Here is a 26,210-nt window from a genome sequence, read left to right on the forward strand (position 1 = left end):
ACCATCAACCAATCCAACTAATTGGTCCATCGACCAAGTGGTGGAGTGCCTTGATGTTAAGGTTAGGATTCTATGGTTATTGATGTATATATGTAAATATTGTAACAAATTTCCTTCCCTCTAGTTAATAAGGTACACCCCCCACATGTCCAGCGGATTCATCATCCTCCTTTGTGCAGATTCGGAGTGAGACGTATGAGTGTTGGTGGTATGGGCCCCACCAATGAATGTGTGTGTGAATGAGTATGTGCGGTGACGGATCTGTGACGCAGGGAAGATCTGTAAAAATGTCCCTCCTTTCCGCTGGATCAGTGTCCCTGTTCCAGCTGCGACAGGGGGGCGATGAGGGCGTGGTGTATGGCGCAAGCCTTTTATTGTCCTAGTATAGTGAATTATCTTCACACTAATGATAAACATCTTCTTCTCACAGAGGATCCCAAAGTGTCCTTCCAAATGGATGTTGTGATCATGTATGGTGTCTCTGGTATAGACATTTCAGGTGGTTTTCAGGTTTGATCGCAAATGTTGGGGCTAGCTGTAATTGTCTTCTTTGTCACTAGTTTCTAAAAGGTAATGTAACTTTGTTCTTCAATGTCTCCTGCAAGTTTGGCCAAAAAGACATTTCTACTTCTCTTGTTTTGTTTCGACCCCATGCTAGATATTGTGGCAATGTATAAGAAGATCACAGCTATGGTTCTCATGCACATTAAAACTCTACACATATAAGCTATGTGACAGACACGCCCGTCCACCCACAGCACTCTATGGGGTTGCACGTAAACCATCTTCAAACGAGCTTCAGCACCTCATCGGGGTTACGACGTACCATATATTAATGTAACTACAATACAATACTGGTTCTACCTTTTCTCATATTGGTGCAGTTTATTGTGGTGTCAGAGATATGTCCTACTGAAGAAACGTATTCTTGGCCCGATCTACAAAGCATTTGATGCACAATCATGCCACTCGGTGTGGCAAATTAACATTTACTTTGTGAATCCCATGAAATTAGGACATTTGTTCTAAACATAGGAGAGATCCTAGGTGAGGAAATGTCTGAATATCTAAGTTAGGACTTTGTGTATAAGGACCACAGAATGCAGGGGGGTCAGGAGATGGGATATTAGGAAGAGATAGACTGGTACATAGGATGCAGTGGAAACCACCAGGATTCTGGCGGGCAAGTGGCAGCTTCCTCAGCGGCTCCAGTCCTGAAAGCACCTTGAAGGGAACACCCCAGAACTTTCTTACTGGCACACATATGATTTGTTGCTGCAGTAAAATGCTCTTCATGTATTACTTGCATCCATCTGTGCACCAAGGATCTAGAAGGACATCCAAGTATTCATCAAGACTGCCCTAACCATGCTCTAATTAGAGCTGAAGACACATCTCTTTAAAGAGCTCTATCATAACGCAGTAAAAGTCCACTTCCGCTCTTAGAAACCAGCTTCTCTTCCAATCAAATGTGACTGTGCCTTTGCCGTTGGCCCTGTACAGTACTCAGTTGCCTTTAGGCAGGAGTGTGTAATACAAATACCACATGTATAAATGTATTCATATAAGCTCTGCCACAGCTCGATGAAAGTGAATATTTCATGCCTTTCTTTTCAGAACTGCCCATATAGACTTTTTAGGTAATATTTGGAAAATTGTGCTGTAACTGAATCATTGGCCCAAATGTTGAACACAGTTTGGGGAGGGACGATCAAAACTGCTTTGGAGAAGTCAAGATCTTTGGCTGCATTTGCTCACTCTTTGCAATTCGTGGTGCAAATTTAAATTATTTTTCAAGCCTGCTTTTAGCTCATCGTTTATCCTTTGAATTATATTTTTGGGCAAACCCATAAAGGGAGCTCATTTGGAGAATTAAAAATAACCGTCTAACTTTGTATTAACATAATGAGCTGTCTGTTCTTTTAATTATTATATATTGATAAGCTATTGTTCTAGAATAGAGCTCAGAAGCAGGAACGTTTGTTGTTGGGTCTGTCATTTGTGTGGACTAGGTTCAGTGGGGTTACACAGAAGTGATTTATTATTGTATTGTATTGTAATTGTATTTATATAGTGCTTACTACCCCTGATGAGGCGTCAAAGCACTTTTTTGGCAAGTAGCATGCTACTCTGGAACCCATAAAGTATTAGTGGTGAATTAGTATAGCGAAATATGAAATTAATTTGAGAGGTGGATATGTTAGTCTGTTATTTGGATTGAGAAGGATTGTGGACGAATAGAAGAGGGAAAAGGTTTGCAGTTATATAGCGCTTGTTACCCCTGATTAGGTTGATAAAAAATGTAGGAAATATTTTTGGGGGTAATATATTCTGGGGATACCAAATGTTACACTGAAAATGCTCCAGATCCCGGCAATATGGCTGAGTGAGATGAACGCTTGCTGCTGAAACATACAGCAAGCAGAAGATGACCAGTTTGAATCCCAGTGGGTGGACTCAGCCATCCTGTCTTCTGAGGTCAGTAAAATGAGTAACATTAAATTGGTTAATAATAGCACTTGTTATTTACAACTCTTAGAAATGGCAGAAGTGCATTAAAAAGCGCAATAGTAAAAAAAAACTAATTGTTTTTGAAAAACACCAAGAAATACTTCCTCCACGTCATCTGACTTTTTTGTTGGTCCTTTGATTCTGTTAAAGTGATTATTTGGCCACCTGAAAAATATATAGGTTGTTATCAATTATAAGTTTCGGGTAAAAAATTGCAAGAATGAATTGTTTGTTTTGTGGAGAGGTCAAACAATCAATGGTGTAAATAAAGTTTCACTGAAGCAGGCTTTCTGCAATGGTTTTGGTCAGGACGAGTGTGCATGTTTTCCCTTTCTTCCTACTACATTGTTCTCTTCACTCTGTTCCTTTCCTATTGAGGTTCCATTTAAGTTTATTTCCCAATGTATTCCATTTGTCTCTTATCCATTGGTCTTCAATTTAATCTCTCTACTTTAAAAAAAATCCGTAGCCAAAGCTAATATGGCTGGCTTTAATGGGCTACAAGAATCAAATACAGGCTGCACAAATGCTGTTTTCATGTTATAGCCCATTTTAAGCCAAATCTTTTGGCTTTGCCGAAGCATTTTTAGGTCTCGCCTGACCCAGCGCATGCACTGGTCTGGCGAGACTTATTGAGAGTTCTCCAAAAAGTGCTACCAGACCAGCCTAGAGCTACAGTGCATGTACGCGGGCATGCGCGACACGCTTTACCGCGATTACTTTCGCTTTTGCGGCCCCACGGCCGCTTTGATGTTTGAGCGCGATCACTTTCACTTTCGCGGCCGCACGGCTGCTTTGCATAGCCAATAGGTCTCGCTTTTGGGACCTTATAAGTGTTTAGTTATGCAACTGTTGCATGGCTAAACACTTATAAGGTCCCAAAGGCGAGACCTATTGGCTATGCCAATGCTTGTTTGCTCTGCAATTCATTGTTCACTGAGACATCTATGAAGACAGTTTAGTTTTTGAAGGTGTGTGTTTATCAGGCCACATATATTGGGGAGAAATATTGTACCTGAGTTGAGGAAACCGACTGAACATTTAAATTGTCCTGAAAGCCTACAGCTCTTCATATCGCACACTGCTACTTTGTCAGTGAGATGCCAGGCAGAGACCACGTAGAAAGGACTGATATTATGAATGTTCTTATTCAGTGGAGCTGGTTGTTGACAACACCCCCTGACTTTTTCCTGCCAAAAAACAATTATAAAGACCCAACTCCTGCACCAGATAAAAGTGCGGGCCAACCAAGCCAATGTAAAAACCAGAAGAAGTCTAGATTGAGTTAACGTATCAAGGAAAAGTTGTTGTGCGCTGTTAATATTAGTCCAAAAACAAGACCATGTTTGTGTAAAATCAAACTGATTTAAAATATAATCTTCAAATTGTGGGATTGTCCTAGCTTCCACTCAGCTTTGACATAAAGGAAGTAAGTTCTTGAATATGGTAGTGAAATATTCATATAATATGTAGGTTCAACAGTCGCCATCACATAAGGGTGTTCATTTAATATACACTTCAGTTTTACTATGTTCTTTTTGTTGTTAATTGTGGCCTTTATCTGTTATACTTTTTCATAAATGTTTCCAACTTTTTGCGTACCAGGACATCCTGGTGTTGGATAGTGGACATTTTGGAGAGTGCAGAGTAAGAGTCTATCTGAAGTCTAAAGGATTTACTTTCCTACTTAAAAGAGGCAGTTGTTAGCTGTGTGTACAAACAGAACAATTGATGGACAGAATTCAGAACAATATCATACATTCACCCCAGTACATGCCAAAGCTCAAATTCTAGTGAACGCACGGGTATCACGGTCATTGTGATGAGTACAAGAAGCCCCCACTGCAGTCAATCAATCAATCAATCAATCAATTAAAACTTTATTCGGCCACATGATGGCCATAAAAGTACATGTTACATTTTTTTTAAAAAGACATTGAAGTTGTAAGTTAAAATAGAGAAAGTTATAGAGACACAAAGGGCAGACATTTTCTAATGACCCAAAACATGAATGTAAGCCCACCATATTATTTCGTTTACGGATCGCCCTTGACAGAAAACATGCAACACCATAACAAACAAAGGGGGAAGAAAGCATTTGTAGGTAGGTCAGTGCTGGCCTAACTTTTGCAAAATAGCAATCTTTAAAAAGTGGTAGAATATTTTTAACTCTCAGTTCAGTATAAAAGCCACAGAAGAACATAAAGTGCAAAATATCTTGTTCAGAGAAGTTCTGCGCATGGCTGCAGAGAGCCTAACTTTGAGAAGCCTTTAGGTACAGTTAGGAGCCAATGAATACAACTAAATCTAAACCTAGATAAAATAAAGTGGTGGTCCAACTAGTCAACATGTTAAACATAAAAATGGAGCAAAATAGTGAATTGGCAGTCAATAAGGGCCGTTTGCCTCGTGTGAGGAAAAAGCGACATTAGTGAACTGACAGTAAACAAAAGCAGTGTCAAGAGCACCTCCGTTCACCTAAACGTCCTAGTTCAGGAGGGATTTAGGAAAACCTGCTACAACATACTTTCAAGTTTATAAAATAAAAAATTTAAAAACCGGACTCAAATTAACATCCTTTTTTTCCTGTGGGCACTAATGCTACCACTCCTATATAAATACAAACAAATAAAGCACGCCTACCTCAGAGTACTCCCAAGAGGCAGCTCTAAAATCTCAATCTCGGCGAAGACATTGTCAAATATGGCTTCTTCTTGGAGCCCCCTCACAACAGCGCCTGTCGTCTCCTCGCCGCCCTCCCCAGCCATGGCACCGGTGTGTAGCTCACTCCTCCAACACAGAACGGGTTAGGCTCTTTTAGCTTTCCTTTGGTTGGCCGTAGAACATGCAGTCAGCAAAACTATGGAGGAAGCCCTTGTCCCCTGGAACTTCCTGACTCCCGAGGCCGTAACCCGCAGCATTCAAGAGGAGGCAGACAGAGATCTCCACAAGACCCGTGCTGATGCTGCACAAAGGCTGCCTGTTTTTCTTTAAGTTCCTTGAAGTTTAACCTTTAAACATTGTTATTGTGTCTAAAAGTTCATTTGACCTTTACAATTGTTTGTTCAGATGCTAGAACTCTCTCTGGTTGTTGATTAAATGGGCCTTTGTTAAAGATTACTGAATTCGAGAATTCGGAATTCGACGGGGTAAGATGTAGTTCTTTTTCTACTAGTGACTTTAGAACGCATACAGATGCTCTCTGATGAGATTGTGGGTTATGTGGCTTCTTCATATACATTCTGGTGGTGACCAGTGTGCCTTCTGTTCGTGTCTGTGAACAGCCTTTGGGTCAAGGGAGCTGTCCCATACCCTCACAACACAATCAGCGGAATCAGTGAAGCTACTAAATCCTCAGGAAGGAGGCGCAGGGTCGGATTGGTAATGCAGGCACCCGGGATATGATCGAAGGGCTGGTAGCCGAGTTCTAGCTGTGGGCTGCTTTTTTGGACAACATGGGGGCTGTCTGTGCTGTTAGGATGCCGCCAGCGGCCAGGGCTGGCTTTAGTGCTGGTGGCGCCCTGTGCGACAATGTTTGTTGGCGCCCCCCCCAATGACCACCTCCACCACGGATTCTCTCACTAGCACCCTTTAACAGTGACCAAGTCTCCATAACCACACCCTCTCAGATGCATTGAATTAGTTATATAGCGCCACTCATACCAGTGTAGGGTGTCCAAGCAGTTTGCATCACACACACATTACACAGAGACAATCAATCATACGTGTGTAAATCAGTGTGTAGGAAATGTTACATAAGCCAAAGGACAAAAGAGTGGAGGAGTCACATGTCATCCATACTGGTTGGCAGTATAGTTTAAGAGTGCTTGGTGTGGTGAAGCACAAACTCAGAGTCCGAAAAGAAACAGCATAGTTGGGAGTTTTCTTTAAAAATAAGAATTGATTTCTAGCCAAATTTACCCTTTTTGCAACATTAATCAATGCTCTAATAATGTATACTTTGCAGTGTGTATGCAGTTCTGGGATGAAAGTTAATAGCTCACTATCCTATGTTAAGACTCGAAGTTGTAAATTGCAAGTAACAAAGGATGTCTCTTTTGAAAGCAGGAAACTGCTAATCTGTTTACATCATACGCTCTCTGTAATCTACTTGGTACACTCTTTGCAGCAGGCATATTAACCCTCTGCACTAACTTCACCTAAGTCAAAACCTCAACTATACAAAATGCTGATCTCTCTCCAGGAAGATAATTAATCACACAAGTTATCTTGACATGTATGTGAGGCCTGGTATTTGCCGGGGGAAAGACACGCTGCAGCAGGTACTTCAAAAGCATAATAAACTTTCAAACACAGCGCCCCCTGGAAGCCAGCACCTGGTGCGGTGGCACCGGTCGAACCGCCCTAAAGCCGGCCCTGCCAGCGGCCCAGTGGGGGCCTGAGTGGCCTTTCTAGAGGCAGAGGTATCACTCTCTTTCTCTCGCTGGGCTGGCCCATTAATGTATGCTGATTGAGCGGGGGCAGGGGGCCTGAGCAGAAGTGCTCTCACTTGCATTCATGTGTGGATCAGCAGTGTGAACTAATCTGTGCATTTTCTTTTTTATCTAAGTGAAGTTAATAAAACATGGCCCCCCTCCCCCTTACTTTTCATAAAACTTCGCTGAAGCAGTGTTTTGCGGAAAGGCAATACGCAAATGTGGGCCCCTTTTTTTGGCTGTGCCCGGGCCAGTTTTTGATCCCAGTCCAACCCTGAGGAGGCAAAAGGACGTGTCAAAACAGAATGTGCAGGGCCAATTACAGCTGGTGAAACTTTGAAAGTGGTGAGGTAAAATACTTGCCTCGAATATCAGTGCGCAACCGAATCACGGGAGGTTCCCTCATTTGAAAATTTTATGAGAAAAATGGGGTCAACACAAATTTAACATGAATCTTCTCAAACGCAATAGGCTTTGAAAGGGCACACATTAAATATTCAAAGACTTTCATGGTGAGCAAAGCCAATGAAGCCTGATGCTCCCAGGGCTTGATCCCATTTTTTTCAAAATGTGAAGTGGGCGCATTTTATATGTCATTAATTACCTCCACTGTGGTACAAAAGGGGGTGGTGATTACCTCCAATATATCAGTACCAGCATTTTGCCATGTGTGGCCCTTATGCTAAGAATGATGTCCAGTATACGAGTGTGCCAGTGCCATCAGTTTGCCGTAGGTGCCCCCTATACTAAGAATTAACTCCAACATGCCAACACCAGCATTTTGCCCTTGGGGCCTCCTTGAGCCAAGAATTTGCTCCAGTATACCAGGTTCAGTGGTAGGCTTACAAGCATAAGACATTCATACAACCACTCACTGATACTCTTGCTCATTTACATTCCTTCCCTCACACTCATTCTCACACCCTCTTTCACCGTCGCACACACTCATTCTTACTCAAGCTGTCACTTACTCAATTGATTGCTTCCCTCTGTCTCACTGTTTCATTCACACTGTCTCACTTATTCTCAGTCTTATTCTCACACAGTTACACTCACTCACTTCCATCACTCACTTTCACTCACACACAAATGCTCACACACTCAAAGACACACTTTCTCTCACACACACAGTCACTATCATACACTTCTTCACTCACACTAATTCTCACTCAAGCTCACTCTCACTCATACTCGACTTATCCTTCCTCACACTCCCTCACAGTGATTCTCACTTGCACTCACTCTTACTCTATCAGGTCACTCTCTCTCTCATTCTCACTCAATCTCACGTATTTTCACTTACTCTGATTCGCTCGTACTCTCTCTCAGTTACACTCAGTCTCACTCATCAGCACTCACTTCTTCTATTTGCCAATCACTCTCTCACTCCGGTTCAGCTGCCGGTGCTGGATCGACACTTGAGACAGGCATGCGGCGCCCTCCCACTTCAGTAATGAAACAGGAAGTTGAAAGCTGGGACCTGTGCAGCCTCCAGCTTTCAGTCCTTTGCCTTTTCACATCATCCTCTCACAACTCGTCTCAGGATGGGGTGTGGGGAGGGGGACAGGGAGGCTCCTCACTGCACCCAAGCTTTTGATATGATGGGAGTGGGTGAGAAGGCAGCCATATTGAAGTGAAGCTGGGGCACTCCGGGGTTGTAGTCTAAAGCACAACCACGTTTTTCTCTTCTCCTTTATGTGTGAGGGTGACTCTTTAGCACCCACACCAATGGAACAGTGACCCCCCTTTTTGGTTTAACGACTTGATAGTGAAACACGGGCACTGGACCGCAACCAGCTTCTGGTCCCCATTCTCCTTCTTTGACACTGTAGTCTAAAGCACCCAGGGCTAACTTTATCCCATCAGCAATGGGGTGGCATTTAGGAGACTAAAGGTTGGGAAATGCTGTCTCATAGCTGGTGTAATGTAAGTGCAACAATATCTCAGCAGGATATATTTAGATTATTTATACTGGTATGTACAAGACATTACAAACAACAGCACAAAAAGAGGAGGCTTCAAGTAGTTCTTTTCAAGCGCCTATAGGCGTCATGTATTTAGAAGATCAAAGAAAGGATACAATGGTAGTTACTGCACTACAGGGTATCAATACCAAGGCAACCCTAGTGTAGAACGTGTGTAAAGTGCTCGTGCTGGTGAGGTAACGGCGCTAGTGACAACGTGAGAAAACCACAGCAAGCGGCGCGGAAGAATATACAATATGTACAAGTTAAACGGTTCATTCAACAAATTATTCAATGGTATAATTGCTTTTTTTCATTGATTTAGTGAACCGAATGGACATGCGCCAGAGGAGTTGGTGCTGGTGGACAGTGGTCGACGGCGTTTCGATCCTCTCAATTTAGGATCATCATCAGGACCTGGGATGCCTATGTTGTGGAGTGCTCTGTGGATGAAAAAAGTATCAGGGCGGCTGAACGGGAGGGGAAGAAGGGAAAGTGGGAGAAGAAGAGGAAGAGGAAAGGAAGGGGCAATGTGCGATCGGAGCCTACCTGGCTTCAAGAGGTGAGGCGAAAGCTGGAAGGTCGTGAATTACTGGCGGTGAATCGCGGTGCAAACCGGGCGTCCAGGGATTCCCCGGGGTATCTGCGGAAATTTAAGGAGGGAAATCACGAATCGGACATGAGTGAAACGGGGGGAATCGGAAGTAAGTGGAGAACGGCAATGTAAACAAGCGACTTACCAAAATTGAATTATGATGTAGGGTAGCGGCAGGCAATGTTAATTAGTGCCGCGGTGCAGGAGGGCGGGACAGTGCCTGAGGAGAACCAAAGACGGGGGCAGAAGTTAAGTTAAATCAAGGACAGCCCGGGATCGTGGGCGGAGAGGCCGTGTCCGAGTGAGAAGCTTACCCGATTAATGGAGCGCGGGAGGAGGAGTGAATCCGGTGCCAGGAGTAAATCAGCGGCAGCGAAGCGAGCCACGGATGTGTGCTCGAACGATCAGTCACAGCCGTTCTGATCGTGTGGGCGAATTATAAGGAGCAGGCGGGACGGGGAGGCCGTTCATTGGGTGCGGAAGCCAGGGGGAGGGGCTGCAGTCGGTGGGGCCGTAGTTAGGGACGCTGAGTGACGGGAGGAAGAGAAGGAAAGAGAAGAGTTAGGTGGCGAAGGAGGTGATTGGAAAAGGGGCAAGTGCACGAGGGGGGGAAGAAAGAAGAAGGGGAGGAGTGTGAGCGGGGCAGGGAGATGAGACTGTCGCGGATGTAAACAGTCGGAAATACAAGGTATCATACAGTCAATTAACCAGTCACTCGTATAAGTAGCAAAATGGTATAGTGACACGTCTGGCAACCTGGGGAGTGAATCTGGCAAGTGGATAAGATCTGTGGCCTGATCCAGGAGGACGGTGAGAGTGGGACAAAAGAGGCAGTTAAAAAGGGGGCAAGGAGAAGTGGAGGAGTAGGGGTATGTAAAAGCCACGGATGCTGGCAGTATGAAAACAGAAATAGGGTTCAATTATACCCATGGCAACATATCGATTATTTACATATTTACAAGCAGGAATAGTGGAAAACAAGGATGCTGACGGATGCTGACAGTTGGAAAAAACAAAAACAAATTCAGGGTTTACACAATACATTAAGCCCATGGTAACAATTCAATTATTTACGTATTTACAAGCAGCACTATGGGATTATAATGAGGTCTATGGGCTGATCCGGAATGGCGTAGAGAATCTAACATGGTAGTTCCTGAGTACAGAGGGTACAGAAAAATTAGCAAGGTCTCAGGTGGTGTAATGGATGGTACTGTTCCACTCATCAATTGTGTTAAGACCCTGATGTACAGAATTGCAGAGTGTTATCCATTTGCATTCGCTTTTGTTTAGAAGAGCTTGGAGATTGCCACCTCTAGGTGGAAGGAGAGGTTGGTCAATTATTTGCCATTTTATGTCTAGGGCATCATGGTTCTTTTCCAAGAAGTGCGTAACCAGTGGTGCTGTGGTAGTTCTGCAGTTTATTCTGCTTTTGTGCTGAATGATTCTTTGTTTAATCATCTGAGTCGTTTGTCCAATGTAGATGAGGTGGCATGGGCATTCAATGGCATAGATCACATTCTGTGAGCGACAATTGGTAAAAGTGTTCAGGACATGTGACTGATTATTGAACCTGAACTCCTTGGTGTTGATCGTTAGTTCACAAACACTACATGATTGGCATTTGTAGTGGCCCAATATGGGTGGTAGACCCCAGTTGGAGATAATGGTGTTAGATGTGGTAGGTTTGTTAGGCCAAGTGATGGCATGGACCAAGTGGTTAGATAAATTGTTACCTCGTTTGTACGAAAAGAGGGGTGGTTCTCGGAAGGATTTGTTGGTGCGAAGGAGTGTCCAATTTCGTGTGATGATTTTCTTGACTTCATTGCTACTTGGGCTGAACTGGGAAACAAATGGTATCCGAGAGTTGGTTTTCTTGGGTTGTGGTGTAAGTAAGACATCCCGGTGGCAGTACCAGGCTCTCTTTCGAGCTCGTGAAACCAATCTGCGTGGGTAGCCCCTATCCATGAGTTTCTTGCACAACACATTGGATTCTTTAAAGTAGTCCTTGCGCCATTTGCAGTTCCTGCGGATGCGAAGGAATTGTCCATAAGGTAGTCCGTCTCTAAGCCCACGTGGGTGGTAACTTGAGTAGTGTAGTAGTGTATTTCTCTCCGTTGGTTTCCGGTAAAGTGACGTTCCAATCATGCCTTCTTCTGCGTGTATGTTCAGGTCTAGAAATGGCAGATCATTTGTTTTATGTTCACATGTGAATTTTAGGTGAGTTTGGGATTTGTTCAGCCACTCCATGAAAGATGATAAAGTGGCGGCGTTTCCTTTCCATAGTAAAAGGACATCGTCAATGTATCTACGCCACAATGAAATCTGGTGTCTAAACGGGTTATTCGGTGAGAGTATAAGGGAGTTTTCAAGTTTGTGGACAAACAGGATGGCAAAGTTTGGGGCAAAGCCCGCGCCCATAGATACGCCTTTGATTTGTAGATAAAAATCATATTTGTATAGAAAATAATTGTTCTCTAAGGCGATTCGTAGTAGGTCCATGACAAAATCTGTGGGGATCCGAGCAGGTTTGGGTCTACTTTCCAGTAATTCAAGGATGGTTACCAAGCCTTCTTCGTGGGGGATGTTCGTGTAAAGGGATTCTATATCCAAACCGGCCATCAATTCGGTTTCCACGTCAAAGGGTCTGTCTTCAATGGTCTTTATAAGGTCCATACTGTCTCGTATGAAGGTGTCAGTGAGAGGGACGAATTCCTTGATTATGGCATCTATGTATTTCCCCAAAGGTTCCAGTGCAGACCCGCAACCGGAAACAATGGGTCTTCCCGGAGGATTCTGGAGGTCCTTGTGAATCTTGGGTAGGACATAGATCACAGGTGTACGTGGGTGGGCATTGTTGAGAAAAGAGAATTCTTTAGGAGAGATGATGTTGTTGTCTCGTGCTAGTTTGGTAATATGGTGTATTTTTTTCTTTAGTTCCGGAAGTGGATCACAAGTGAGTTTACGGTAATGGGCCGCATTAGAGAGTTGCCTTCTAATTTCCAGATCGTATTTGTCGTTATCCATAATGACGATACCTCCTTCTTTGTCCGCCGGTTTGATAGTTAGTTCCGATTTCTTCTTGAGGTTGAGTAATGCTTGTTTTTCAACCAACGGGAGATTGTAAGGCACATATTCAAACTTTTTTTGTACGTCTGCAATCTCATGGAGTACTAATCGCTCAAATGACAATATTTCTGGAGGCATGGTATGTGAGGGGGGATGGAAAGTGGAAGGGGGTGAAAGCGTGGAGCATCGGTTTGAAAGGTGTCCGGTCTTTCTGCGAAAAATTGTCGTAGTCTGATACGTCTGAAGAATTGTAGCAGGTGTGCGTGTAGGTCAATAAAGTTACTCCGTTCAGTGGGGACAAAACTTAAGCCTCTGCTGAGTAAATTGGTTTCATCTTCAGAGATATTGTGTTTAGAAAGGTTGAATATAGGGATGAGTTCAGGGTTGGTACTGGCTTCTAGGTCATATGGTTCCAACATCATGTCCGGGTTGTTCATGTTATTTGTAGGTGTGATCATTGTTGTGGACCCCAACGGTAGAATTTGTTTCTGGTTTGTCTTTCTCCGGAGTATTGATTTTGGTAGTTGTTCCGTGTGCGTGGACTGTTCTGGCCGCGTCCGCGGCCTTGTTCTAAAAAACCGGGTGGTAGCAGAGATGGAAGTTTGTGAGGATTTCTGGATGTACTGGGTTCTTCGTTCAGATCCGATTCTTCAATTGAAGTATTAGAGGAATCTGAGAAGGTGATGTGTTGGTTGTTCCTGAATCTGCCCCAATTACGGGTCCTGGGGGGATTGTACGGAGTGTTGTAAAATTCGTCTTTCAGGTAAGGGTAAGTTTTGTCGATGTGGTAATATTTGATGTCCCTTTGTATTTTGGTAACTTTTTTATTGAGTTCAAAGGTATTGAAAGTGGTTATGGTTGAATTGATTTTGTCCAGTAAGTTTTTGGCTTCAGGTATAGTATTATCTTCCAGAATGAGTTTTTCAATCTTGGCAATCTCTTCTAGTTCTTTTTGGCTGTGTTCTATGGCTGTGTCAATCCCCAAGACCATCCAATGGCGGGAGCAAGTAGTGGCCAAATGACTGAACCCAGTGCGGAATTTAGGGTCCTGGGTAAAGATGGCAGGGACGTTGCGTATTTGTAGGCCTAATGGAATAATTCCTGATTTCAGGTACTCCGTGAGCATCCGGGCATGGAGGGTTGTGCAAATTTGTTTTTTCTTTAGTTTTTCAAGTCTATCGAGTAGAATCTTGGAGGAACTGGTGGTGGGAGTAGTTGAGGAGAGGGAGGAAGCAGCGTTGGAGAGGAGAGAAGGGCCACTCAAGATACGTTGAATATAATCTTCTGTGTAGCTAGGAGCCTCTCTGGACATATTCAATCAGGAAAAGAATACTGAAAGAAAACAACTAAAGATAGTTGGAGATAGGGGGTCAAAAAGACCTACTCTCGCAGCTAGGCAGCTGCTCACAGTGTAGAACAATCACAGGAGTATTACCCGTAAACCCAACTGAGATCTGGGTAGATACAATGTAAGTGCAACAATATCTCAGCAGGATATATTTAGATTTTTTATACTGGTATGTACAAGACATTACAAACAACAGCACAAAAAGAGGAGGCTTCAAGTAGTTCTTTTCAAGCGCCTATAGGCGTCATGTATTTAGAAGATCAAAGAAAGGATACAATGGTAGTTACTGCACTACAGGGTATCAATACCAAGGCAACCCTAGTGTAGAACGTGTGTAAAGTGCTTGTGCTGGTGAGGTAACGGCGCTAGTGACAACGTGAGAAAACCACAGCAAGCGGCACGGAAGAATATACAATATGTACAAGTTAAACGGTTCATTCAACAAATTATTCAATGGTATAATTGCTTTTTTTCATTGATTTAGTGAACCGAATGGACATGCGCCAGAGGAGTTGGTGCTGGTGGACAGTGGTCGACGGCGTTTCGATCCTCTCAATTTAGGATCATCATCAGGACCTGGGATGCCTATGTTGTGGAGTGCTCTGTGGATGAAAAAAGTATCAGGGCGGCTGAACGGGAGGGGAAGAAGGGAAAGTGGGAGAAGAAGAGGAAGAGGAAAGGAAGGGGCAATGTGCGATCGGAGCCTACCTGGCTTCAAGAGGTGAGGCGAAAGCTGGAAGGTCGTGAATTACTGGCGGTGAATCGCGGTGCAAACCGGGGGTCCAGGGATTCCCCGGGGTATCTGCGGAAATTTAAGGAGGGAAATCACGAATCGGACATGAGTGAAACGGGGGGAATCGGAAGTAAGTGGAGAACGGCAATGTAAACAAGCGACTTACCAAAATTGAATTATGATGTAGGGTAGCGGCAGGCAATGTTAATTAGTGCCGCGGTGCAGGAGGGCGGGACAGCGCCTGAGGAGAACCAAAGACGGGGGCAGAAGTTAAGTTAAATCAAGGACAGCCCGGGATCGTGGGCGGAGAGGCCGTGTCCGAGTGAGAAGCTTACCCGATTAATGGAGCGCGGGAGGAGGAGTGAATCCGGTGCCAGGAGTAAATCAGCGGCAGCGAAGCGAGCCACGGATGTGTGCTCGAACGATCAGTCACAGCCGTTCTGATCGTGTGGGCGAATTATAAGGAGCAGGCGGGACGGGGAGGCCGTTCATTGGGTGCGGAAGCCAGGGGGAGGGGCTGCAGTCGGTGGGGCCGTAGTTAGGGACGCTGAGTGACGGGAGGAAGAGAAGGAAAGAGAAGAGTTAGGTGGCGAAGGAGGTGATTGGAAAAGGGGCAAGTGCACGAGGGGGGGAAGAAAGAAGAAGGGGAGGAGTGTGAGCGGGGCAGGGAGATGAGACTGTCGCGGATGTAAACAGTCGGAAATACAAGGTATCATACAGTCAATTAACCAGTCACTCGTATAAGTAGCAAAATGGTATAGTGACACGTCTGGCAACCCGGGGAGTGAATCTGGCAAGTGGATAAGATCTGTGGCCTGATCCAGGAGGACGGTGAGAGTGGGACAAAAGAGGCAGTTAAAAAGGGGGCAAGGAGAAGTGGAGGAGTAGGGGTATGTAAAAGCCACGGATGCTGGCAGTATGAAAACAGAAATAGGGTTCAATTATACCCATGGCAACATATCGATTATTTACATATTTACAAGCAGGAATAGTGGAAAACAAGGATGCTGACGGATGCTGACAGTTGGAAAAAACAAAAACAAAAACAAATTCAGGGTTTACACAATACATTAAGCCCATGGTAACAATTCAATTATTTACGTATTTACAAGCAGCACTATGGGATTATAATGAGGTCTATGGGCTGATCCGGAATGGCGTAGAGAATCTAACATGGTAGTTCCTGAGTACAGAGGGTACAGAAAAATTAGCAAGGTCTCAGGTGGTGTAATGGATGGTACTGTTCCACTCATCAATTGTGTTAAGACCCTGATGTACAGAATTGCAGAGTGTTATCCATTTGCATTCGCTTTTGTTTAGAAGAGCTTGGAGATTGCCACCTCTAGGTGGAAGGAGAGGTTGGTCAATTATTTGCCATTTTATGTCTAGGGCATCATGGTTCTTTTCCAAGAAGTGCGTAACCAGTGGTGCTGTGGTAGTTCTGCAGTTTATTCTGCTTTTGTGCTGAATGATTCTTTGTTTAATCATCTGAGTCGTTTGTCCAATGTAGATGAGGTGGCATGGGCATTCAATGGCATAGATCACATTCTGTGAGCGACAATTGGTAAAAGTGTTCAGGACATGTGACTGATTATTGAACCTGAACTCCTTGGTGTTGATCGTTAGTTCACAAACACTACATGATTGGCATTTGTAGTGGCCCAATATGGGTGGTAGACCCCAGTTGGAGATAATGGTGTTAGATGTGGTAGGTTTGTTAGGCCAAGTGATGGCATGGACCAAGTGGTTAGATAAATTGTTACCTCGTTTGTACGAAAAGAGGGGTGGTTCTCGGAAGGATTTGTTGGTGCGAAGGAGTGTCCAATTTCGTGTGATGATTTTCTTGACTTCATTGCTACTTGGGCTGAACTGGGAAACAAATGGTATCCGAGAGTTGGTTTTCTTGGGTTGTGGTGTAAGTAAGACATCCCGGTGGCAGTACCAGGCTCTCTTTCGAGCTCGTGAAACCAATCTGCGTGGGTAGCCCCTATCCATGAGTTTCTTGCACAACACATTGGATTCTTTAAAGTAGTCCTTGCGCCATTTGCAGTTCCTGCGGATGCGAAGGAATTGTCCATAAGGTAGTCCGTCTCTAAGCCCACGTGGGTGGTAACTTGAGTAGTGTAGTAGTGTATTTCTCTCCGTTGGTTTCCGGTAAAGTGACGTTCCAATCATGCCTTCTTCTGCGTGTATGTTCAGGTCTAGAAATGGCAGATCATTTGTTTTATGTTCACATGTGAATTTTAGGTGAGTTTGGGATTTGTTCAGCCACTCCATGAAAGATGATAAAGTGGCGGCGTTTCCTTTCCATAGTAAAAGGACATCGTCAATGTATCTACGCCACAATGAAATCTGGTGTCTAAACGGGTTATTCGGTGAGAGTATAAGGGAGTTTTCAAGTTTGTGGACAAACAGGATGGCAAAGTTTGGGGCAAAGCACGCGCCCATAGATACGCCTTTGATTTGTAGATAAAAATCATATTTGTATAGAAAATAATTGTTCTCTAAGGCGATTCGTAGTAGGTCCATGACAAAATCTGTGGGGATCCGAGCAGGTTTGGGTCTACTTTCCAGTAATTCAAGGATGGTTACCAAGCCTTCTTCGTGGGGGATGTTCGTGTAAAGGGATTCTATATCCAAACCGGCCATCAATTCGGTTTCCACGTCAAAGGGTCTGTCTTCAATGGTCTTTATAAGGTCCATACTGTCTCGTATGAAGGTGTCAGTGAGAGGGACGAATTCCTTGATTATGGCATCTATGTATTTCCCCAAAGGTTCCAGTGCAGACCCGCAACCGGAAACAATGGGTCTTCCCGGAGGATTCTGGAGGTCCTTGTGAATCTTGGGTAGGACATAGATCACAGGTGTACGTGGGTGGGCATTGTTGAGAAAAGAGAATTCTTTAGGAGAGATGATGTTGTTGTCTCGTGCTAGTTTGGTAATATGGTGTATTTTTTTCTTTAGTTCCGGAAGTGGATCACAAGTGAGTTTACGGTAATGGGCCGCATTAGAGAGTTGCCTTCTAATTTCCAGATCGTATTTGTCGTTATCCATAATGACGATACCTCCTTCTTTGTCCGCCGGTTTGATAGTTAGTTCCGATTTCTTCTTGAGGTTGAGTAATGCTTGTTTTTCAACCAACGGGAGATTGTAAGGCACATATTCAAACTTTTTTTGTACGTCTGCAATCTCATGGAGTACTAATCGCTCAAATGACAATATTTCTGGAGGCATGGTATGTGAGGGGGGATGGAAAGTGGAAGGGGGGTGAAAGCGTGGAGCATCGGTTTGAAAGGTGTCCGGTCTTTCTGCGAAAAATTGTCGTAGTCTGATACGTCTGAAGAATTGTAGCAGGTGTGCGTGTAGGTCAATAAAGTTACTCCGTTCAGTGGGGACAAAACTTAAGCCTCTGCTGAGTAAATTGATTTCATCTTCAGAGATATTGTGTTTAGAAAGGTTGAATATAGGGATGAGTTCAGGGTTGGTACTGGCTTCTAGGTCATATGGTTCCAACATCATGTCCGGGTTGTTCATGTTATTTGTAGGTGTGATCATTGTTGTGGACCCCAACGGTAGAATTTGTTTCTGGTTTGTCTTTCTCCGGAGTATTGATTTTGGTAGTTGTTCCGTGTGCGTGGACTGTTCTGGCCGCGTCCGCGGCCTTGTTCTAAAAAACCGGGTGGTAGCAGAGATGGAAGTTTGTGAGGATTTCTGGATGTACTGGGTTCTTCGTTCAGATCCGATTCTTCAATTGAAGTATTAGAGGAATCTGAGAAGGTGATGTGTTGGTTGTTCCTGAATCTGCCCCAATTACGGGTCCTGGGGGGATTGTACGGAGTGTTGTAAAATTCGTCTTTCAGGTAAGGGTAAGTTTTGTCGATGTGGTAATATTTGATGTCCCTTTGTATTTTGGTAACTTTTTTATTGAGTTCAAAGGTATTGAAAGTGGTTATGGTTGAATTGATTTTGTCCAGTAAGTTTTTGGCTTCAGGTATAGTATTATCTTTCAGAATGAGTTTTTCAATCTTGGCAATCTCTTCTAGTTCTTTTTGGCTGTGTTCTATGGCTGTGTCAATCCCCAAGACCATCCAATGGCGGGAGCAAGTAGTGGCCAAATGACTGAACCCAGTGCGGAATTTAGGGTCCTGGGTAAAGATGGCAGGGACGTTGCGTATTTGTAGGCCTAATGGAATAATTCCTGATTTCAGGTACTCCGTGAGCATCCGGGCATGGAGGGTTGTGCAAATTTGTTTTTTCTTTAGTTTTTCAAGTCTATCGAGTAGAATCTTGGAGGAACTGGTGGTGGGAGTAGTTGAGGAGAGGGAGGAAGCAGCGTTGGAGAGGAGAGAAGGGCCGCTCAAGATACGTTGAATATAATCTTCTGTGTAGCTAGGAGCCTCTCTGGACATAATCAATCAGGAAAAGAATACTGAAAGAAAACAACTAAAGATAGTTGGAGATAGGGGGTCAAAAAGACCTACTCTCGCAGCTAGGCAGCTGCTCACAGTGTAGAACAATCACAGGAGTATTACCCGTAAACCCAACTGAGATCTGGGTAGATACAATGTAAGTGCAACAATATCTCAGCAGGATATATTTAGATTTTTTATACTGGTATGTACAAGACATTACAAACAACAGCACAAAAAGAGGAGGCTTCAAGTAGTTCATTTCAAGCGCCTATAGGCGTCATGTATTTAGAAGATCAAAGAAAGGATACAATGGTAGTTACTGCACTACAGGGTATCAATACCAAGGCAACCCTAGTGTAGAACGTGTGTAAAGTGCTTGTGCTGGTGAGGTAACGGCGCTAGTGACAACGTGAGAAAACCACAGCAAGCGGCACGGAAGAATATACAATATGTACAAGTTAAACGGTTCATTCAACAAATTATTCAATGGTATAATTGCTTTTTTTCATTGATTTAGTGAACCGAATGGACATGCGCCAGAGGAGTTGGTGCTGGTGGACAGTGGTCGACGGCGTTTCGATCCTCTCAATTTAGGATCATCATCAGGACCTGGGATGCCTATGTTGTGGAGTGCTCTGTGGATGAAAAAAGTATCAGGGCGGCGGAACGGGAGGGGAAGAAGGGAAAGTGGGAGAAGAAGAGGAAGAGGAAAGGAAGGGGCAATGTGCGATCGGAGCCTACCTGGCTTCAAGAGGTGAGGCGAAAGCTGGAAGGCCGTGAATTACTGGCGGCGAATCGCGGTGCAAACCGGGGGTCCAGGGATTCCCCGGGGTATCTGCGGAAATTTAAGGAGGGAAATCACGAATCGGACATGAGTGAAACGGGGGGAATCGGAAGTAAGTGGAGAAAGGCAATGTAAACAAGCGACTTACCAAAATTGAATTATGATGTAGGGTAGCGGCAGGCAATTTTAATTAGTGCCGCGGTGCAGGAGGGCGGGACAGCGCCTGAGGAGAACCAAAGACGGGGGCAGAAGTGAAGTTAAATCAAGGACAGCCCGGGATCGTGGGCGGAGAGGCCTTGTCCGAGTGAGAAGCTTACCCGATTAATGGAGCGCGGGAGGAGGATTGAATCCGGTGCCAGGAGTAAATCAGCGGCAGCGAAGCGAGCCACGGACGTGTGCTCAAACTATCAGTCACAGCGGTTCTAATCGTGTGGGCGAATTATAAGGAGGAGGGGCAGGCGGGACGGGGAGGCCGTTCATTGGGTGCGGGAGCCAGGGGGAGGGGCTGCAGTCGGTGGGGCCGTAGTTAGGGACGCTGAGTGACGGGAGGAAGAGAAGGAAAGAGAAGAGTTAGTTGGCGAAGGAGGTGATTGGAAAAGGGGCAAGTGCACGAGGGGGGGGAAGAAAGAAGAAGGGGAGGAGTGTGAGCGGGGCAGGGAGATGAGACTGTCGCGGATGTAAACAGTCGGAAATACAAGGTATCATACAGTCAATTAACCAGTCACTCGTATAAGTAGCAAAATGGTATAGTGACACATCTGGCAACCTGGGGAGTGAATCTGGCAAGTGGATAAGATCTGTGGCCTGATCCAGGAGGATGGTGAGAGTGGGACAAAAGAGGCAGTTGAAAAGGGGGCAAGGAGAAGTGGAGGAGTAGGGGTATGTAAAAGCCATGGATGCTGGCAGTATGAAAACAGAAATAGGGTTCAATTATGCCCATGGCAACATATCGATTATTTACATATTTACAAGCAGGAATAGTGGAAAACAAGGATGCTGACGGATGCTGACAGTTGGAAAAAACAAAAACAAAAACAAATTCAGGGTTTACACAATACATTAAGCCCATGGTAACAATTCAATTATTTACATATTTACAAGCAGCACTATGGGATTATAATGAGGTCTATGGGCTGATCCGGAATGGCGTAGAGAATCTAACATGGTAGTTCCTGAGTACAGAGGGTACAGAAAAATTAGCAAGGTCTCAGGTGGTGTAATGGATGGTACTGTGTATTACTCTTTTAGTTGGTGACCATGAGGCCTACACATTTAGATCAATAACCTTTGATTTTTGACTGTGACACTGGACAAATATTATTACTCCAGACTAGAATATACTTTTTGTTACTCTCAAAATTTATTTTTCATAGGAAAACACTTATGTTCAATAAAATCATATTTTAAAATTGCATTCAATATATACTCTGATTGGGTGCTCTGGTACAGTCTTATATATGCTATCTAACAATTCCGTATTACGGTATCTATCTCAGAGTCACACACAGTTCAAATCATGTACTTTCAAAATTGCAAATTAAATACTACACAAATACATTTCATATGCTTTAAAAAGTCCCACTGTCGACGCGTTTCGGTGCATAGGTTACAATAGTAGCACCTTCCTCAGGACGGAAGAGAATTTAAAACCAAAGTTTTGTTCTTCTTTTTTAAGTGTAGGGGTTGAAGTCCTTCTGTGGGTGTTCAGGACGACTTTATCACCTCTCAACTTTTGTGATTTTAGACCACTTGCATCATAGTCAGTGGAGTCATAGAATTTTTTAAAAAGTCACGTTGACACATGTTCAATGGTGTCTTAAAGCAGGTACGTCTTTCGATATGCACCGCCTGTATTCAATTGTTTAGCTGTGCCAATATGTTTTTCGCCTAATGTTTAAGTTCAGGCTGTCCTTCCCTGCACCTTTTCAAGTGGTGTCCTGATACCAGTTAGAGCCTGCAATATCTTGTGGCAGCCTGAATCGTGACAACGCTGTCTTCTTTTCTTTAAGCGCTGTCAGCCACACTGTAGGTTTTCTTGGGGGTGTTTTTACTTTTACTCCCAACCTTTAAAAATCGGCGAGCCTGCTTGTCACAACGTCCTGCTAATACCACCACAACCAATACCACCACCACCACTACCACCACCACCAATACCACCACCACCAATTCTACCTCCAATACCACCATTAATACCACCATTAATACCACCACCAACACCAACACCAATACCACCACCACCAATACCACCACCACCAATACCACCTCCAATACCACCATTGATACCACCACCACAAATATCACCACCACCAATACCACCACCACCAATACCACCACCAATAACACCACCACCAATAACACCACCACCAATACCACTACCACCACCAATAACACAACCACCAATACCACCACCACTACCAATACCACCAGTACCTATAACACCATCAATACTACCACCAATACCAATATCACCACCAATACCAATATCACCACCAATACCACCACCAATACCACCACTGTCACCAATACCTGTACCACCACCACCAATACCAGTACCACCACCACCAATGCCACCACCAATACCACCACCACCAATACCACCACCAATACCAATACCACCACCAATACCACTACCACCACCACCAATACCACCACCACCACCAATACCAATACCACCACCAATACAATCACCAATACCAATGCCACCACAACCAATACCACCACCATCAATACCACCACCACCATCAATACCACCACCACCAGCAATACCACCATCAATACCACCACCACCAATACCACCGCCAATACCACCACCAATACCACCACCAATATCACCAATACCACCAATGCCACCACTGCCAATACCACCACCACCAATACCACCACCAATACCACTACCACCAATACCACCATCAATACCAATACCACCACCACCACCACAAATACCACCACCTCCACCACCAATGCCCCACCAATACCACCAGCACCAATACCACTACCACCAATACAACCAATACCACTTATACCACCACCACCACCAATACCACCAATACCACCACCAGCAATACCACCAGCGATACCACCCCACTAGCAATACCACCACCACCAATATCACCAATACCACCACCGCTAATACCACCACAACCAATACCACCACCAATACCACCACCACCACTACCACCACCACCAATACCACCACCACCAATTCTACCTCCAATACCACCATTAATACCACCATTAATACCAACACCACCACCAATACCACCACCACCAATACCACCATTGATACCACCACCACAAATATCACCACCACCAATACCACCACCACCAATACCACCACCAATAACACCACCACCAATACCACCACCACTACCAATACCACCAGTACCTATAACACCATCAATACCACCACCAATACCAATATCACCACCAATACCAATATCACCACCAATACCACCACCACCACCACCAATACCACCACTGTCACCAATACCAGTACCACCACCACCAATACCAGTACCACCACCACCAATGCCACCATCAATACCACCACCACCAATACCAATACCACCACCAATACCAATACCACCACCAATACCAATACCACCACCAATACCACTACCACCACCACCACCAATACCAGTACCACCACCACCAATACCACCACCACCAATACCAATACCACCACCAATACAATCACCAATACCAATACCACCACCACAAATACCACCACAACCAATACCACCACCATCAATACCACCACCACCATCAATACCACCACCACCACCAATACCACCATCAATACCACCACCACCAATACCACCGCCAATACCACCACCAATACCACCACCAATATCACCAATACCACCAATACCACCACCACCACCACCACCATTAATACCACCACCACCACCAATACCACCACCAATACCACAAATAGCACCACCAATAACACCTCCACTAATACCACCACCAATACCACCACCAATACCACCACCAATATCACCACCACCAATACCACCACCAATATCACCACCAGCAATACCACCAGCGATACCACCCCACCAGCAATACCACCACCACATACCACCACAACCAATACCACCACACCACCAATACCACCACCACCACCAACACCATCACCATCACCACCACCACCAACACCACCACCACCAACACCACCACCAATAACACTAATACCACCACCACAAATACCACCATCACCAATAGCACCACCAATATCACCACCACAAATACCACCATGAATATCACCAATACCACACCACCACTAGCAATACCACCAGCAATACCACCCCACCAGCAATACCACCTCTACCAATACCACCACCATCAATACTACCACACCACCAATACCACCACCACCACCAACACCACCACCACCACCACCACCAATACCACCACCAATAACACCACCACCAATACCACCACCACTACCAATACCATCAGTACCTATAACACCATCAATACCACCACCAATACCAATATCACCACCAATACCAATATCACCACCAATACCACCACCACCACCAATACCACCACTGTCACCAATACCAGTAACACCACCACCAATACCAGTACCACCACCACCAATGCCACCACCAATACCACCACCACCAATACCAATACCACCACCAATACCAATACCACCACCAATACCAATACCACCACCAATACCACTACCACCACCACCACCAATACCAGTACCACCACCACCAATACCACCACCATCAATACCAATACCACCACCAATACAATCACCAATACCAACACCACCACAAATACCACCACAACCAATACCACCACCATCAATACCACCACCACCATCAATACCACCACCACCACCAATACCACCATCAATACCACCACCACCAATACCACCGCCAATACCACCACCAATACCACCACCAATATCACCAATACCACCAATACCACCACCACCACCATTAATACCACCACCACCACCAATACCACCACCAATACCACAAATAGCACCACCAATACCACCTCCACTAATACCACCACCAATACCACCACCAATACCACCACCAATATCACCACCACCAATACCACCACCAATATCACCACCAGCAATACCACCAGCGATACCACCCCACCAGCAATACCACCACCACATACCACCACAACCAATACCACCACACCACCAATACCACCACCACCACCAACACCATCACCATCACCACCAACACCACCACCACCAACACCACCACCAATAACACTAATACCACCACCACAAATACCACCATCACCAATAGCACCACCAATATCACCACCACAAATACCACCACGAATATCACCAATACCACACCACCACTAGCAATACCACCAGCAATACCACCCCACCAGCAATACCACCTCTACCAATACCACCACCATCAATACTACCACACCACCAATACCACCACCACCACCAACACCACCACCACCACCACCACCAACACCACCACCAATAACACTAATCATCATCATCATCAAAATCTTTATTTCGGTCACTATGGACCATAAAAGAATGCGACGTGAATACAATTGTAATTTAGACATAGAAGAATAAAATAAAGTAATAGAAAAAAGCCATAAAACAATCAATAAAAAACATTTCTCATTTAACAGGTGGTGTTATTGGACATAATGAATCGATTACGGATAAACCACATTGCTGTTAAAAATTTAGCGACTGCAAAAACAATTGGGGCGGATAAGTCTGACTTTAAAATTCTATATGCAGGGTAATATTTCCTAAAGCCTAAGTTTCTAAGGAGTGGGACAAGCCAATATCTCCGGGGTATGTTATATGCTGGGCAAAAAAAAATAATATGTAGTTCATTTTCTCGCGAGAGTGGGCATGCTTGACAATTCACTGTGGAGTGTGTTTTAGACCAGTGTTCAGTATGTGCCCCCAAGGGAAGAGTCCCATAACGCCACTGCATATACAACTTCCTTGTTATTGGTGGGCCTACATCATCAAAGACTAGTTCCAAATAATAATGATCTTTAATATCAAGGAAGTGTTTGGATAGGGATTCCTGGCGTAGAGACTCGGTTATAACCCGCAGCTTGTACTCGTAATATACCTTTGCTAAGGATCTACGAGAGATCCTGGTACAAGCATTTTCCGGGTTAAACCACATTTCCGGTCTCCCCATCATTTCGAAAGTGTGCTTGATGTATTTAAGCCAAGGTATTTGTAACGCTTTAGGAAGGCGCAAAATTTCTGCAAGTTCGGCTCTATAACTAGATAACACCAGCGAGCTCCATATTCTGCGCCAAAAGGTTAGAGGCTTAAGTTCCAACTCCTCAGTAATTGGTCTTAGGCCAAGGTCAA

The 26,210-nt window shown here is 44.6% G+C and overlaps 1 protein-coding gene across 2 annotated transcripts in view; it reads right to left on the minus strand.

Moving 5' to 3' along the window:
• Positions 1 to 5,309, minus strand: part of EXOC6 (exocyst complex component 6) — a 1,441,232-nt gene extending 1,435,923 nt beyond the window's left edge. Inside the window, exon 1 of one of the 2 annotated variants that reach the window (XM_085606137.1) lies at positions 5,155 to 5,309. In XM_085606137.1, the coding sequence (XP_085462263.1) occupies positions 5,155 to 5,279 (125 nt within the window). In that variant the 5' untranslated portion in view covers positions 5,280 to 5,309. The remainder of the gene's footprint in view (positions 1 to 5,154) is intronic. The other variant, XM_085606139.1, reaches the window with a different exon arrangement.
• Between the last annotated feature and the right edge of the window lie 20,901 nt (positions 5,310 to 26,210).

The sequence above is a fragment of the Triturus cristatus genome, chromosome 1_2, assembly GCF_964204655.1.
Source record: "Triturus cristatus chromosome 1_2, aTriCri1.1, whole genome shotgun sequence".
Classification (NCBI taxonomy): Eukaryota; Metazoa; Chordata; class Amphibia; order Caudata; family Salamandridae; genus Triturus; species Triturus cristatus.